This window comes from Corvus kubaryi, unplaced genomic scaffold, assembly GCF_017639235.1.
Source record: "Corvus kubaryi isolate FWS band 111438036 unplaced genomic scaffold, C.kubaryi_AGA036_p1.0 65150, whole genome shotgun sequence".
In the NCBI taxonomy this organism is placed as follows: domain Eukaryota; kingdom Metazoa; phylum Chordata; class Aves; order Passeriformes; family Corvidae; genus Corvus; species Corvus kubaryi.
In genome coordinates, this window is record NW_024581795.1 from 90,040 (window position 1) to 105,230 (window position 15,191).

Below are 15,191 nucleotides of genomic sequence, written 5' to 3' on the forward strand. Positions count from 1 at the left end.
ACATCTTGGTGCTCCCATGCATTATCATACTAGATTCTCTCTGTCTCCTGGGTCCATGAATTGGAACTCTTCAGCTGGCAGAGACAAAAGGAGGCCTTTGCCAGCTCCTTCAGAATTTCTCTGCCCTTTTCTTAGGAGCAGATGGCCTGTATTTACTTCTCACTCAGTCTAACTAGTCACCAGTCTCCCTGTCAAAGTGAGGAGCTGCCAATCAGTGCTGGAAATTATGATAGTTTCCGCACCAATGACACATCTTGTTCTGCAATTTGAAATCTACAAGAATTTAACAAGAGGATATTTCCAATAGCAATGTTCTCTAATGATGTCTTGGCAGAAGTTAGCAGACTTTGTCTTACGTGCATGTACTGTCACCTGGATTTGTTGAACACAGGATTCATGGCCTTCCTTTTGGCCCAAACATCAGTCTCATCATTCACTGTATCTTCTTTTCATAGACATTTTTAGCAGTAAGATGCAGTGGATGGCACTGCAGATGGCCTTCATTTTATCTGAACTTCAAATACAAGCTTCTGCATGTACCTCAGCTTTTTGCCTCGTGGTTTTAATCTCCCAAACACTCTAGCTGTATTTGCTTAACACAGGAACACATTTCCTCCATATAAAACAACAGCAAGGAGGGAACAGTTCAGAATAACTGCAGGAAGGACTTAACCAGATCAGCAGCTTAATAAAATATCAGACATAGGATGGAGTCTTGGCTTTTTTGGTTTTGTTTTTGGTTTTTGGTTTTTTGGTTTTGGTTTTGGTTTTTGGGGGGGAGTTTTATTGCTTTGAAGAGTTAAGCCACATTTGGAAGCTCTTGAGCAAACCAACAGCACAGTAGTTTTAAGATAACCACTTCCATTTAAGCAAGCACAATAAGCAACTGCAGAATGCACCATACAAGCATTTTGGAGACCCGCCTTCTGGGCTCAGCTGTTAAGTCGAAACAAGCCCCAGAAAGTGCAGTGTTCCAGAAAAGCTGAAAATGCTTCTACTGAAAACCTTCGCTCTGTCAGAATACTTACGTCTTCTAAAAGGCGGCTGTGAAGAAATGAGCATCTCTGCTTCCTCTTTGACAACAATGGAAATTGGGACAGTTACGATAGCAGGTTGAAAGGCTGAGCCCTGTATTTTATCCCACTCTCATGGTGTTTTCTGAAATAACATGTCAGAGTAACGTTTACAATTGTAATGTATTCCATACATTTTCTGGTGTAATCAGTACACGAGAGACTCTTTGGATGTACAGTCACTAGGGAGTAGTACCTACCCTGTTTTGACTCAGATGCAGTATGATCTTTACCCTTTGCTGTAAATTGGCTCAGAGCACATCTTTATGTGTCAGTTTTGTTACTCACTTTCAGATGTTACCAGCTTCCAGCATTATGGAGCTGCTTTGCTGTACATGTGATTTTCATTTTACACATTTTTCGGTTTCTTCATACGCCCAAATGAAAAATCCAGCATTCAAGGACATCACATGGTTTATGATACTCTGTGGTGGGACTTTGTGTTCAGAACCGAATGAAGGGATTATCCTCATCCACGTGTGGTATTTTGCAGCTGTAGGAGATATGTTATTATTCCTTGTTTTGCAGCTTCCGCACAAGCGTGCTGATCTGGTTGCTTTACAGAAAGCCTTTACAAGTCACTCTTGAGTAGGCCACTTTGTAGCACAAGAGCCCAGTCCTAAGAACAAGTAGTGCTGATACTCAACACCTGCAGCTTGCAAAGGGAAGCAAGGAACCAACCATTTATGTTGGAGGAGTCACTGGTATGTCCTAGACAGAATGAAATATCGTGTGTGGCAGGAAGGGAAGGAGCTTAGAAAGGTACATGTGATTAACTGCATGGGAGATGATGACAGGGAGAGCACATGAGAACAAATGTGGTTTTAACACAGTTTTCCGAACTATTTCGCATCTACTTTACTTCGCTTTGGAAACTATTTCAGTTCATTTGCAGACAGCAGCATTCTCAAGGACAGCAAATTCAACAAGTTTCACATATATAGTATGTTGCATAAAGAAGATACACCACACAGATGTCTCCACGCCAGGAGAAAAAATGGTAGGAGGCAGCCCTACTCTTTTTAGCTGTGTTACAGAGAATCCAGCTCATAGACAGCCTTCTGTTGTCTGAGACCCTGGCTTCAACCAATGTGTGTCTTGTGGAAAGTCTTGATTCGCACTTGCAGGTGTCAAAGTGAGTGACAAGCAAAAAATAAAGCAAAAACTGCTAAGAAAATGTTGTGGCACTTGAGCCAGTGGCTGTGATGGCCGAGGGGCCAAAGACCCTTAGAACAAGAGAAGCCTGTTTGGGCCAGCTCCAAAGTTTAAGATCACCCCCCAACTCAGGGTGAGAAAGAAAGCTCTCCCACATCAGGCTTCGTGGTTCTATGCAGATTCGCTCTGTTTGGTTGGCCTGTTGGCCCTTGCCCCTCACCACTCCCCCAGAGTTTCTCCATTGGCTCCCCCACCCAAGTGCCGCCTGTGTACCACCTCTGTACCCTCAGACCATTGGTCCCTGATGCTCACCCTGCTCCCGTACAAAACCCTGGACCCTTCATAGTGCTGGGTTCTTTATCCTTGGATTCCTTTCACGGCGTGGCTGCAATAAACCTTCGTCCATGGAACGCCATACGGAGACCCCTCCTGACTCTTTGTCTCTGGTGACGCATGAGCTATCCAGCTTGAGTGTGAGTGTGTGCTTTTCATGCCTCCATCTGCACAGGCGTGAAAGTTAGCCTGCTAGCATGCTAAGCGGCACCGCCAGAGCAATCCCTTGCCAGGGATGCTTTTGGGAAAACGCGGCGACCTCTCCCCCATGCACCGCACCACGTTAAGAAAACACATGCCAATATTCCACCTGTTCTGTGTCTGCTGGAATGGTATTAAGCCGTATCAACCAACTGTGTGCTTTAGTGCTGAAGTGTGAGCTGCTGTGCTGTGAGCAGTAAGAAGTGGGGGAGTGCAAAGATTAGCTGCCTTTAATTTCTGCATTGCAGAGCTTCCCCCTTCCCCTTCCCATTTTGCTCCCACAAACAAGACAACTCTGAGTTGCTCTGTTCCACTGCTTGGGAGTAACACCAGAAGCTGAATTAAGATACTGCTACAAGGACCCGGTTGTTAACATATGTGTGCTTTCCTTTCTGTAAGCCTGGACTTGTTACTGGTTGCCATAAATTACAGAAGATCATGCACTCAGCATAACCTCCGGCTCATATCCTCTGTTAGACACAAACCCCTTTATGGTTAGCTACACCATCATGGCTTTGAGGTTAAATTATTTTGTATAATTCTCACTGCTCCACAGCTTTATTCTCTATTGTTCTTCGTTCAAAATCCCTGAGCCACTCTCCTCTAATTCTGAGTAGGTAATTTAATGGACTGAAGAAGAGTTTTATCCCAAAAATCTTTTTCCTCTCACTTCTTTGCATTGCAGAGCCTCTGACTAAAGCCTCCATACCCAGCAGAGCATGCTCCCTTACTGTTACATCTGCAAATTGTTAGATTTGCTGCTCATGCAGGACACAGCAGCTTTGTAAGCAAATGGTTTTGCATGGAGGGGATAATCCAGTGCCTGAAAAAACTAAAGCTTTTTGATGGAAAAATCTCCATCTGCACGTTCCGAAAGTGGCTGCCACCCACCCACCGGCTGTGGCAGCAACTGGCTGTCCTATCCCCCTGCAGTCAGGCCGGCACTCGGGCTGTGGCTGTGCTCTCCCTGGCCAGCAGGGGCAAGCACTGTGGGAAGTGTGCGGGTGCTGGACCACTAGCAGGGCCTTGTTGCCATTCCCCACCTTCTCAAAGGCCAGGAAGAAGGTGGAAATCAGGCACGGCTCACCCACCAGCCACTAGGGAGAGTTGCTCTTGTCAGTTTTGATCTTGTTTTCTCCTGTACCTTTGTTCCACACAGTTTCCAAAGTGACCAAGCTATCATATCTCTCTGTGCACATCCTAGAGGCAGGCAATTTCAGTATGAAGCCCTGCCTTCCTGAATTCAAATCCTAGACCGGTTTGCCAGAGAATAGAAATAATTTTGAACTATGAGTCCTCTTTTCTCCATCCATTTATAAAAGAGAAATACGGAAAGGCACAGTAAGGCACGGTGTGGACATTGTGTTTGAAGTTGAGGGAGCTCCCTAGCATAAAGCTTTTTAGTTGTGGTCTAACACAACTACCTCATCTTGAGCCTGAGATGAAGTTTTAGCATCCCTTTAAACCACTCAGGTTTGCATAGGTGTGCAGAATTTTGAAATTCCAGAATTTCAAAACTATTCCTTTTCTTACTTTCTTCTCAGACCTGTCAGTACTAAAGTTACAGGAAGTAGTTTCTTCTTGCTCTTGCAAGAATCAGTGCTCATCATGAATATAGTATGCAATGATTTAAGAAGAATTTATTTAATTCTAGTGAAAATTATAGAAATATTGGGACATGCAAGATCTTCATGACATGTTCTGAGTCACGGTGGCCTGGTGGGCACTGAGTTAACCAGAAGGCAGCAGTGTGCTCTTTGGCAAGTATGTCCAAGAGCATCCTGGTCTGCATTTGGCAGCATTGCCAGTTCATGGAGGGAACTGACCCCTCCTCTCTACTCAGCCTGTGAGACACATCTGAAGTACTGTGTCCTGTGCTGGATTCATCAGTACAAAAGAACATACTGGAGTGATTTCAGCAAAGGTGCCTTGAAGATTGTTAAGGCACTGGAGTGTCTCTCATATCAGGAAAGGATGAGAAAACTGGGCTTTCTAACCTGGAGAACAGAAGACTCAGGGGACCTTACCACTGTATATATATATATAGTGGGAGAAAAGAAGACAGATCTTATAGTGGTGTCCAGGAGAAGAATAGAAACAGCAGGCACACACTGGAATACAGGAAATTCCACCCAAACCAAAAAATCTTCTTTCCAGTGCAGGTGCTCAAACACTGGAACAGGCAGCCTAGGAAGGCTGTGGAGTCTCCATCCTTAAAGATAACTCCAATCCAATATTAATGTAGCCCTGAGCAACCTGCTGTGGGCAGGAGTGGCACTGGGCTCCAGAGCTGCCATCCAGCCTCAGTGCCACCACAGTTCTACTCTGTGGTTCTATCACACAGCACTAAGTTCCAACTACTAAATGTGTTGAGGACCTACTAGAGGAAGCAGTACTGCTTTACAGGATGAGGGCAGTTGAAATCATAATAAGTGTAAAGTTTCTAAATTAAATGAAAGATTAAATAAAATATGGTTTTTCACATGGGTTAAAGTGTAAGGCTCACGTACATTTGTCATCTCCAAGACACTAAGATCTTCTGAAGATTTTTTTCAGCTCTCCATTCACACATTCTGCTGCAAGTCTAAAATTTCCTGAAAGAGGCTGGATTTACCTATACGTAGTTTACACTAAGATTTTGGGTTTCTCTCTGTATACATAGTTCTGGTCTTTCTAAATCGATGCTACAAAAATTCTGTGACTGCTTACAGCACCTTCCCACAGAAGATGAACTCCCAGTGTGATTTTCACAACCCAGAAGCAAGCCATCTCTGAGGGTGGACAGTTCACCCACGTCTTCTGTCTGACTTTTTAAAGTGGAGATTGTCTGACTCATGAAGGAGGTTCTGTGGGTAGATGAAAACCAGGAAGGGTGTAATGGGTGCCACTATTAGCTCCTGAGACACAAATACAGAAACTGTATCACACATGGCAGTAGTTCAACCTACCTGTTTCCTGCCCAACTGAATTGACAAGGAATGAGTGAAAAATCTAGTAACTAGTTTAAGCCCAGACTTGACCAAATGCAGTAAGGTATAGATGCAGAGGCTGTCAGCCAGACAATGTGACTGTAAAATGTAGCCTTCCTAAAACCTTTGTATCTCTTCTGAAATTATTTCTAGATTCCATCTTGTATGGATAAGTGCATATCTTACTGGGCTCCTGTTACTGTACATATCAGTAGGCTTGCCTGTGCAGTTTTTTGCTTTTTCTTAGGTGGAAATTATTATTTTTAAAAATGGGGGAAGGGCCATTGCCCTTTTCCAATGTATTTTTTCATTCTTTCAGTTCTTCCAACATCATATCTCAACATAACTGAATGTGAGGAACCACTCCTTTTTTTTCTGTTGGTCACTGTGGAAGTTTTGTTTATTAATTGGTTCCTGTCTCTCCAGTCACACTGACATTCCTGTCACTGGTTTCCACCTGCCCACACATGCTTCCCCAGCAGCCCTTCTTGCATAAGCCACGGTTTGTCCAGGTTTCAATGCAAGCAAACAAAAAATGGCTGATCACTACTATCTGAGTTAAAGGAGGCATTACGAGTACTTTATTCTGTTCAGCTAGCAGAAATTCAAGCAGAAACTCAGTGATACAGTGAATCTCATACATTATGGGCAATGATTCCTGGTGCCAGCTTTCACATCAAGGTCAGCTGAATGGAAAGTGTTTGGTAAAGAAAGTGAAAGGCTTGGTCATGCAAACAAGCTGTCAAATTAAAATGAGAACATACCTCCCTGTTTTACACCTAAAATAAAGAAATTGAGACAGTGTCAAATTTTCTGATTCCAGAAAAATAACACCTGGGATCTGGTTAATGTTAAAGCTCCAGAGCTGTTAACTATACAAGGAAGTCCTTCACAGCTGGCCAAAAAGTGACTTGCTTTTATGACCCCAAGGAGATGAGGAACTCCGACTGCAAAACTCGGAGAAGTCTTTGTCAGAGCAGAAGGACAAGCAGACAGCACAGGGCTATCTCATTCTCAGGACAGAATGCAAAGGCATTTTGGGTCTTGACACCAGCTGAGTGACTTGTGTCTGCTTATCCAGTAATCTTGCCTTGATCTTTTCAAGCCCAGCATCTCGACTTGCTGCTTCAAAGACATCTAAGACAAAGGACAATTTTAAGGCAGACTTTGTGTAAGGTATCAGTGCATGTGCAGTTACCTCTGAGAAGCCAATTCCTGGGAGAAAGCTGGCAACCCACCCTACCAAGCAGGGACTCTCCCCCGACTTTCCACAGCCCCCATTGCAATTTTCCTGCGCTCGGTTTTCACGAGGGACAAGCACTGTCACTGCAGCAGCTGTCAGTTTTCTACCTCTTCTCCTGCCCAAGCACTACAGAAAGCTGTTGCTTTGCCTTTACCTCCCGAGGGCAGCCTAAGATCTGCACCACCAACACTGAGGCTAAGTGCTTTCCTTGCCAAGGAAGGGTAATCTCATCCACTTTCAGGAGCCCACTTCCAAAATTTGGAGTCAAGCTCCAGAACCGATTATGTTCAAGGATTGCTCTCACACAAAAGGTGCCAGGGCAGAAGGAGGCAGCTTTCCCCTGGGCCAGGGGAGTAAGGCCAGGCACTGCCTGGGGTGCTATTAATTCTGAATTCCTCTATTTGTCTGCATTTATACACCTCTATGCACCTGTAAAAATGTTTGTCTCAGCATGTATATGGAGGGCTCATACTTCCAACAAGTAGTTGGTTGTCTCTGACTATGCCATCACCCAGGCATGCTATTTTGCAGACCTAATGAATAATTGTTTTTCATACTACTTTCCACAGCTGTTTTGTGCTCCACAGCTAGCAGAGGTTCTCGGCCTCCTGTCCAAACCCCAAATGTTGAACTTCCCAAGAGGCATGTTCTACCATCACATGAAAAAAGCTGTGAAGTAGAAGTCAGAAGGGGAGGAAAAGAGAAATACAACCTGACACCCATAACTACAGCACAAATGTGAGTCTTGTACACTGTATAGGAGATACAGACATCCATACACCGCAAAAATGCCACAGAAATTGTATTTAAGAAGTAGAGAACATAGGGGAGCATAAGATACTTTAACGCTGACTAACTGCCAGCAAGACATTGGCTTGCAGTAAGTGCTAGACAATTTCAGGGCAATGTCTGCTCCTCCTTTCCATGATTTTGCACAGCTGCACCAGCAGATGTGGACAATTGGCTACTTCTGCTCTAGAGAAGCCTATGGCTTAAGGAGTGCTGCATAACCACTGTAAAACTTTGTGAGGAAAATCACATACTGTCTGGGTACATGCTATCTTGCTCAACTACTAATCATCCTCCCTGTGAGTAACAGACTTTATACAAACTTTTAATAAACAGAAGGAAAAAAAAACATCAGGATGCAACAAGCTTTCAGGATGAAAGAGAAGTAGGGCCCAGGGTCTATGAAAGAAAAGGAAACTAAGTACAGGGTGATGTAATGGAACTGAAGCAAGACATTAGCAAGTAACTGTAAGAAACAGTAGCCAAATGCTGACTCTAACTTGTTTGTTGTAGAAGCAAACAGTTCGTCCAAGTGTCACCTCAATTTTTTTCAAATAGTAAGAGAAATGTCACTCCTCTGTTGATGACTGGAATTCGAGTAAAAAATCTGGGGCATACATATATTATATATAACAGTGTGTTGTCCTGGGTTTGCCTGGGGATAGAGTTTTCTTCTCAGTAGCTGGTACAGTGCTCCATTTTGATTTTAGTATGAGAATAATGTTGACAACACACCAATGTTTTAGTTTTTGCTCAGTAGTTCTTCCCCAAAATCAAGGACTTTTCAGTGTCTCTCATGCTCTGGCATTGAGCAGATGCACCAGAATCCATGAGGGTGCATGGCTGGACAACTGACCCAAACTGCCAAAGGGCCATTCCACACCACAGAATGTTGTGCCCAGTGGCTGATTTTTGCTGGGGAACGGACTGGGCATTGGTCAGTGGGTGGTAAGCAATTGTATTGTGCATCACCCATCCCTCTTCAGTTTTATCCCTCTCTCCTTTTCATTACTATGACATTACAATTACTACAGAGTAGTTGTTGTTGTTATTATGTTTTCTTTTGTTTCAATAATTAAACTGTTCTTATCTCAACCCATGAGATTTACGGGTTTTTTTCTGACTCTCCTCTCCACTGCGGAGAGGGTGGGTGAGAGAGCGAGCAGCTGCCTGGTACGTATTTGCAGCTGGGGTTAAAACATGACATGCGTGTGTGTATACATAAATATCAATATATACATATATATACAAATTCTCAGTATATGTTCAGAATTTGAATTTTTTCAGTTCAATTTTTTCTTAAAAAGGTCAGGAGCTACCAGTCTTTCAGAGGGCTTTAGTTTTCTAGTCTTTTTTATCAAGGGATGAATAAAGACAAGTGATTGCCTGGAAAAATATTTCAGATGTAAAATTGAACAATTTTAGATGCACACACTGTCAGGAAAACAAAAAATATTTATGTGGCACTAATTCCAGTATCTGATATTGGTTCAGTATATAGATTGTTGAACTTTCTTTCATCTGTGATCCTAGTTTATACCAGCAGCTCAAAAAACAAAACAAATCATATTTTTAATAACAAAGGAAGCCCTGCTTAAGTAAAACTCGCTTTTTAACACTTAGTGTTCAATGAAGCCAAAGAAGGAAACAGTGGTGAAAGCAAGCAAATATGAATTATGAAGAATTTCTCTCCATTTATTCCCAGTAAAAGCCGCTTAATTTGGTCTGACTGCTAAACAGATTAAAAAGCAGATTCAGCTCAAGCAAGTTAAAACTCCCTCTAATGGCAACTGGATAAAGGACAAACTTTGAAAAAATGGAAAGCATCTCACTATATTTGAAACCTATTTTTCACTAAGAAAATGTTGGTATGAATTCTTTTGAAAAGTGAAACTTTAGCCAGTGCCCAAGAGTCTTTTAAATTACAAGTTTTTTTACATTCCTGACATAAAATTTTTATGTGCTTTCTAAGATGTGTTACACAAAAATTTACACGTTATGTAAAATGTGCTTTCTCCAACCTGTCTATTGCTTTAACAAAATGGCTTAGAAAAGCGCTCAGGACAGATGACTCCTCCCAAACACAAAAATGGTCCTTGTATTCTGCAACACCATTCGCAACAGAAACTCTTGGAGAGATTACTTAGTTACAGAATCTGGAATTCACAGGCAAAATAAGTATTTAACCTGTGCAGGGAGTGTAATAAAATTAGAAAAAATTACACTCTGCCCACAAATACCAAACAGAAATTGTCCCTAGAAAACCAAGAACAAACATCAGCTCCTTTCAATTGGATGAGCACTGTGTGCAGGATTAAAATATTAAGGAAAGTAACCAAGGGATTACCTGTTAGCGCTAGATGTGCTAGCAGCAAAATATAGGGAAAAACTTACAAAGTCACTAATTTAGAAAGCTTCAAGTTCTGTCCTAATGAAATCTAGCAACACCTTTTCCTATAACCCTGAGGCCATTTCAATTCTCAGATAAATTCTATTGGACATTCTCTTTTATTTCTATCTTTATTTTCTACATGGGAAATACAGACATATATTAAAAAACTGAGAGATTATTATTTGATTTCTCATAAGCAGTGATGGTTCTGTGCATCATTTTTATAGCCTGAAGGTCATTTCAATTACTAAAGAACAAGAATCTCAGGCTCTTGCTGGTCAAAAGTGAAATGTTCTCAGAAGGGAAGTATTCAAGGGGGTAGAAATTCAAAGTAAAGTGAACTGAAAATTTAAAAAATTTTTAAAACTCATTCTAAAAAGCAGACTTTTTATTCAAAAATTGAACTTCAAAAAATGCTGACTTTTCATTCAAAAGCACACTAGAGCCATTCCCCTCAAAACCAATCCAGTAACTCTCCTGCTTTAGCAACAGAAGCTTTTATAGAGGTGTGGAATAGACTAGTCTTTTATGCTAGCATGCACTCCCCCCTCAAAATAAGAAAGGCATATGGAATCTAATCCAAACCTCACTTAAGTAAATAAAGACTCTTGTGAACTCACACTAGCCTACATGCACTCTTGTTACCTCTTCTCAAAGTTACTGGAGGTTCAAAGGAGAAATGACTGCTTACCCCAGCAACTTAAATAGTAAGTACAGTTATAATGGCAGATAGAATAAAAACTGTATTTTGAAAGCAAGGCATACTTGCCTGCAAGATGATAGAGACAAGAGAGAGATCAGTCTGTGCTTGTAAGTAAACTCATTTTATTGAATGGTTTGAAGTGCTGCTTAAAATAACAACACTTTACAGTCTGCACATGCAGTTTCAATTTAAAAAAATTAGATTTGTTTTTCAGAAAACATGCATAGTTATGTACATCACTTTGAAACAAAAGAAAGCATTACCATTTATTGCAGAAATTCCTCTTTTAAAATCTTTTAAGATATAAGGCAAGCAGGAGCAATTCTGCAGAAAGCAAAGCTTAGAAACTCTCTACTCTGGAAGTTTATTCATTCAGAGACATTAGTAACTGCAGAAGAAGGTCGTTTAAGGATGGATTCAACTGAAAATGACAGTGGCTCGGTTGTTGAAAATTTTGTTGTGGCCTGTTTGACCCCAAAGAAGTCTTTTGCACATTTGTCTGCAGTAAACTTGTATTTTTGGTTCTCTTTAACAGCACACTCTCTGTATTTCTTAGAAGCATCTTCAAAAGTCTCCTTCACAAATGACATTCTTAACTCTGCTGTTGGAGTGTCAGGAAATGTCTGATGGAACAGTGTCTGAAATGCACTGTACTTCAGTGGTGGAGCGGGTTTGGTACTGTTTTTGCTGATCTTGCTTAATGCCTGTTCCTGAGGAGACAGAGAACCCTTATCAGAAATTTGGGAGAAAGTCCTTTTTGGAGGAGAGAAAGCTGACCTCTCACGAGCTTCCTGGTGAAGGCACAGTATCTCATTACGTGACTGCTGAATGTCTCGTGTGTGAGTCAGAACAAATGAATTTTCCAGTTTTGGAGGCATGATGTCATGCTCAGTGTTTGGACAGTCCTGACTTTGTGAGACCTTGGCATCCCAACCTGCCCCAGGTTTGAGAGCTTGTACAGCAGTAGCATTTAACAGGCATTGCTGGTAGAGGAGAGCATCGTTAATGGGGCCACATTTTGGCCACACTAAGAACCTAGAAGACAGGGGATACTGCCTGTAGGTAGTAGCTACACTGACATTCGAAGAAATTAGTTCCATGTTGCTAGGTCCTGAATACTGCATCGTTAGATCAAGGCAGGTTGGTAAAAAATTGGAAAATTCCTTGTTTGGATTATCAATTTGAGAAGTGTTGAAGGCTGTTTTATATGAATTGTATTCAGCTCCACGCACCATACAGTTAGGGAGAAAAAGGGCAGCTGCTTGTGTAGCTTCCATCATCTCTCTCTCTTTATACTCTCTCTCTAGCATTATGTTCTCCAACTCTTTATCAGCAAAAGCCCGTCTCTTTCTCATCCTGTCACTTACAGGAGGTGGCAAGGGTGAATTCCCTCCCAGGTAAGAGTCTGTTGGAATAGGACGGTAACCTAAAACAACAAAGCAGTATTAGGAATGAAGCCACTTAAGAAAAACATTAAAGCTGTGTTTGTACAACAGCTCCATGAGCCAGTCCCGCCAAGCACTGTGCACTTGCCACAGACCCTGGTCACCATCAGCTCCTACAGAAGTCACCATGACACAGAGGCTTAGCAATCAGGCACATTCAGTTCCTTGGTGTAGATAAGCAAGCCCTGCTTTTTTGACGTGTAGTATCCCTCAAAGCTAGCTGATTTGTAACTTTTTAAAAAGCAGTTCCAAACAAACAGATCGAAGAGGGAGGGGGGGGAAAAAAAAAAAGACAAAGCCCCGCTGTATATTATGACTGATATTCCATCATGAGGCTTAAGGAGAGAGATAACCATTCACTTTTAACACACATACAAAGCATTCAAATATTTTATTTCTTCTGAACTAGAACTTCAATAAAACATAGAAATTCAGTTTCCAGTGTATTCAATTACCAAACTTCTTGGTTTAATTTAATATAACAGATAAGGTCCAATCCTGTTTGCTCTACCCAGACAAGCAATTCCATTGACTTAATGGAACTATTTACAGGAGTCCGGAGAACAGGATTTTACCTGTTTTCACCCCCATTCCTCTCAAAAAGGTTTCCCCTTTTCCAATGAAGATACCTATATCTACAGCTGGTGTCTTTTCTATTTTCTAAAGATGAATCACTATGTACACACTGCTAGAGATGGTAGAATATCCCAAGGAGAACTAGGAGAAAAGAAAAAGACAGTTAAGATAAATTAGAGGAAAGAATACAGAAGAGTTTTCAGAAGAGTGAACTGTAGATGTAAATTAGAGGTTTCTAAAAGGACCAAATATTAACAGAGCTTGCATAGGCAAAGAAAAGAGCTTTCTATTTCAGAAAAAAAAAAAAAAAAACCTGAATTGAGAAGTACAATGATTTATAGGGATATGGTTTGGAAAGTAATTAAAGCAGACATAGGAATAAATACGTGCACAGTCCCAAAAGGGTATGGGGAAAGAAATACACCCTTTCACTAAAATACCGATATTTAAAATGTCATTCTTCCACAGTAAATATTTTTGACAGTAAAAAAATTAAGCACCCGATTATGCAGCTCTTACTATTGATAATGTTGCAAACGGTACTGCTGCGTTAGGCGTTCAGATTAAAAGAAAAATGAATCAATTTACTCCTTTGCTGACAAAAATACCCGCGAATAAATTACCCTGCACTGCAAAACACTGCTGGGCAGCCATGTAAAAAGACTGCCAGCTTGTAACAGTAACACTCAAATTTCAAACTACCGTTGCTAGCATTTCAGGCATTATTTTGGGCGGAGGGGGCACGGAACTGAAATTCTGCCACATCGATTCGAAGGGCAGGAGCCTCCGTCTCCCGGCGCTGGCAGCGGGCCGCGCTTTAATGCCTATTTCGGGAAAGGACGCTGCGTTTCACGCGCGTTCCCGAGCCGACGCGCCTCGGGCGGGAGGTGTGGGTCCTCCTGCGGCGAAGCGGAGTTTCCCCGCTGCCAGCGCCGCTGCGGGGCCGAAGGCAGCCGTGGAGGGGCAGGGGATGCTCTTACCTTCCAGGATGCTCTTGGCCAAGAGGCTGGGCGTTCGGACGTGCCTCTGGTAGACGGCTTTGCGCTCCAGAGTTGCCTGCTTCCCCGTCAGCCCCTTCTTGTCCTAAGAGACCGATCGAATGGCGCCGTCAGACCGGGGCCGCCCGTCCCGTCCCGTCCCTCCGTGTCGCGCCGCCTCCCGTCCCCCCTCACCTCGGTGGCCTGTTGCCGTCGGAGCGCCACCTGGGCGGCCATGACGCGCTGCCGCTCCACCACCAGCAGGCAATTGGCGCACTGGCAGTCGCGCCAGCGGCAGAACCGCTTGTGTCCCTTCAGGCACGACACCACGCCGTGGTTGCGGCACCGGGCGCACTTGGGCGTGCGGCTCAGCTTCCGCGGTTCGCCCCGACGCGGAGCCGCCGCCGCCGCCTCCTCGCCTTCCTCCTCCTCCTCTTCCTCCTCCGGGCCGGTGCTGCCGCGCGGCGCGCCGGGTGCCTCGTCCGGCTCCCCTTCCAGGCTCTCCACGTCGATCTCCCAGTCGGCGGCGGCGCGTTCCTCAGCCATGGCTCCTCGGCGGCGCAGCTGCAAGAGAGGGGTCAGGCCTCCCGCCCCCGCGGCGGAACGGCAGCCAGAGGACGCCCGGCTTCCGAGGTGCCCGCCTGCAGCCCCGCCGAGATGCGCCCCCGTCGGGAAGTCACGGCAGAGCCCGCCTGGGATGTCGTCTTCCCCCTTACCGTCAGCTCGGGTCTCTTGCGCACGACCCACGCGGGGCCCAGTTTAGCCACGATGGACACCTCACCCCCTCCCTCCCGCCCCGGCTTGCGGGGAACTGTGATCGCCCGCCGCAGGCAGCAGCGCGTCTCCTGCAGCGAAGGATGCGGGAGGAACCGTCCCAGGGCAATGCCCCGGGCTGCAGCGCTACGAGTCTGTCAGGTCTTCACAGGGTCCTGCTTATACAGGATCCCGAGAACCCTGCCAGCTGCGTTCAAACTTGGGAGACAGGCAGAGGACAGCTGGACTTCACACATCGCCGCTGTCCGCTCCAGCAACCAAGGGCAGTATGAGCTCCGAGAGCTCTCTGCGGAAGCTGCATCTTCAGACCCTCACCTGCTCTCCCACACGACCTCCCCGTCCTTGCTCCTGCACACTGCACTTACCAAAGGCAGGTGGTGCAGGAAGCAGGCAGCCCCCACCTCCCCGCAGTTCGCAAGGCGCCGCTGCCCCAGACCGGCCGGAGACAAGGAAGTCCCGATCCCCGTACCTGGGGCTGACAGGCTCCCCGACAGCCGGGACGCTGCGCCGTCGGGGGGCTGGCTGCGTGGCGGGGCGGCCGTGCGGTGCGCGGCTGTGGGT

At 44.4% G+C, this 15,191-nt stretch overlaps 1 protein-coding gene across 1 annotated transcript; it reads right to left on the bottom strand.

Annotated features, from left to right (window-relative positions):
- Positions 1 to 10,972: 10,972 nt before the first annotated feature.
- LOC121673063 (doublesex- and mab-3-related transcription factor 2-like) lies at positions 10,973 to 15,182 on the bottom strand. The gene is made up of 4 exons (XM_042046102.1): positions 14,996 to 15,182; positions 14,052 to 14,420; positions 13,860 to 13,962; positions 10,973 to 12,284 (listed from the first exon to the last, which is right to left on the bottom strand). The coding sequence occupies exons 2-4, from the start codon at positions 14,400 to 14,402 to the stop codon at positions 11,227 to 11,229; spliced, it is 1,512 nt and encodes a 503-aa protein (XP_041902036.1). The 5' UTR covers positions 14,403 to 14,420; positions 14,996 to 15,182; the 3' UTR covers positions 10,973 to 11,226.
- Between the last annotated feature and the right edge of the window lie 9 nt (positions 15,183 to 15,191).

Bases quoted from the DNA above. Each gene is read 5' to 3' on its own strand.
- LOC121673063 (XM_042046102.1), bottom strand. From the start codon at position 14,402: ATGGCTGAGGAACGCGCCGCCGCCGACTGGGAGATCGACGTGGAGAGC. The intron at 13,963-14,051 runs GTGAGGGGGGAC...TCGGTCTCTTAG, and splicing joins GACGGCAACAGGCCACCGAG to GACAAGAAGGGGCTGACGGG. The intron at 12,285-13,859 runs GTAAGAGCATCC...TTGTTGTTTTAG, and splicing joins GGCCAAGAGCATCCTGGAAG to GTTACCGTCCTATTCCAACA.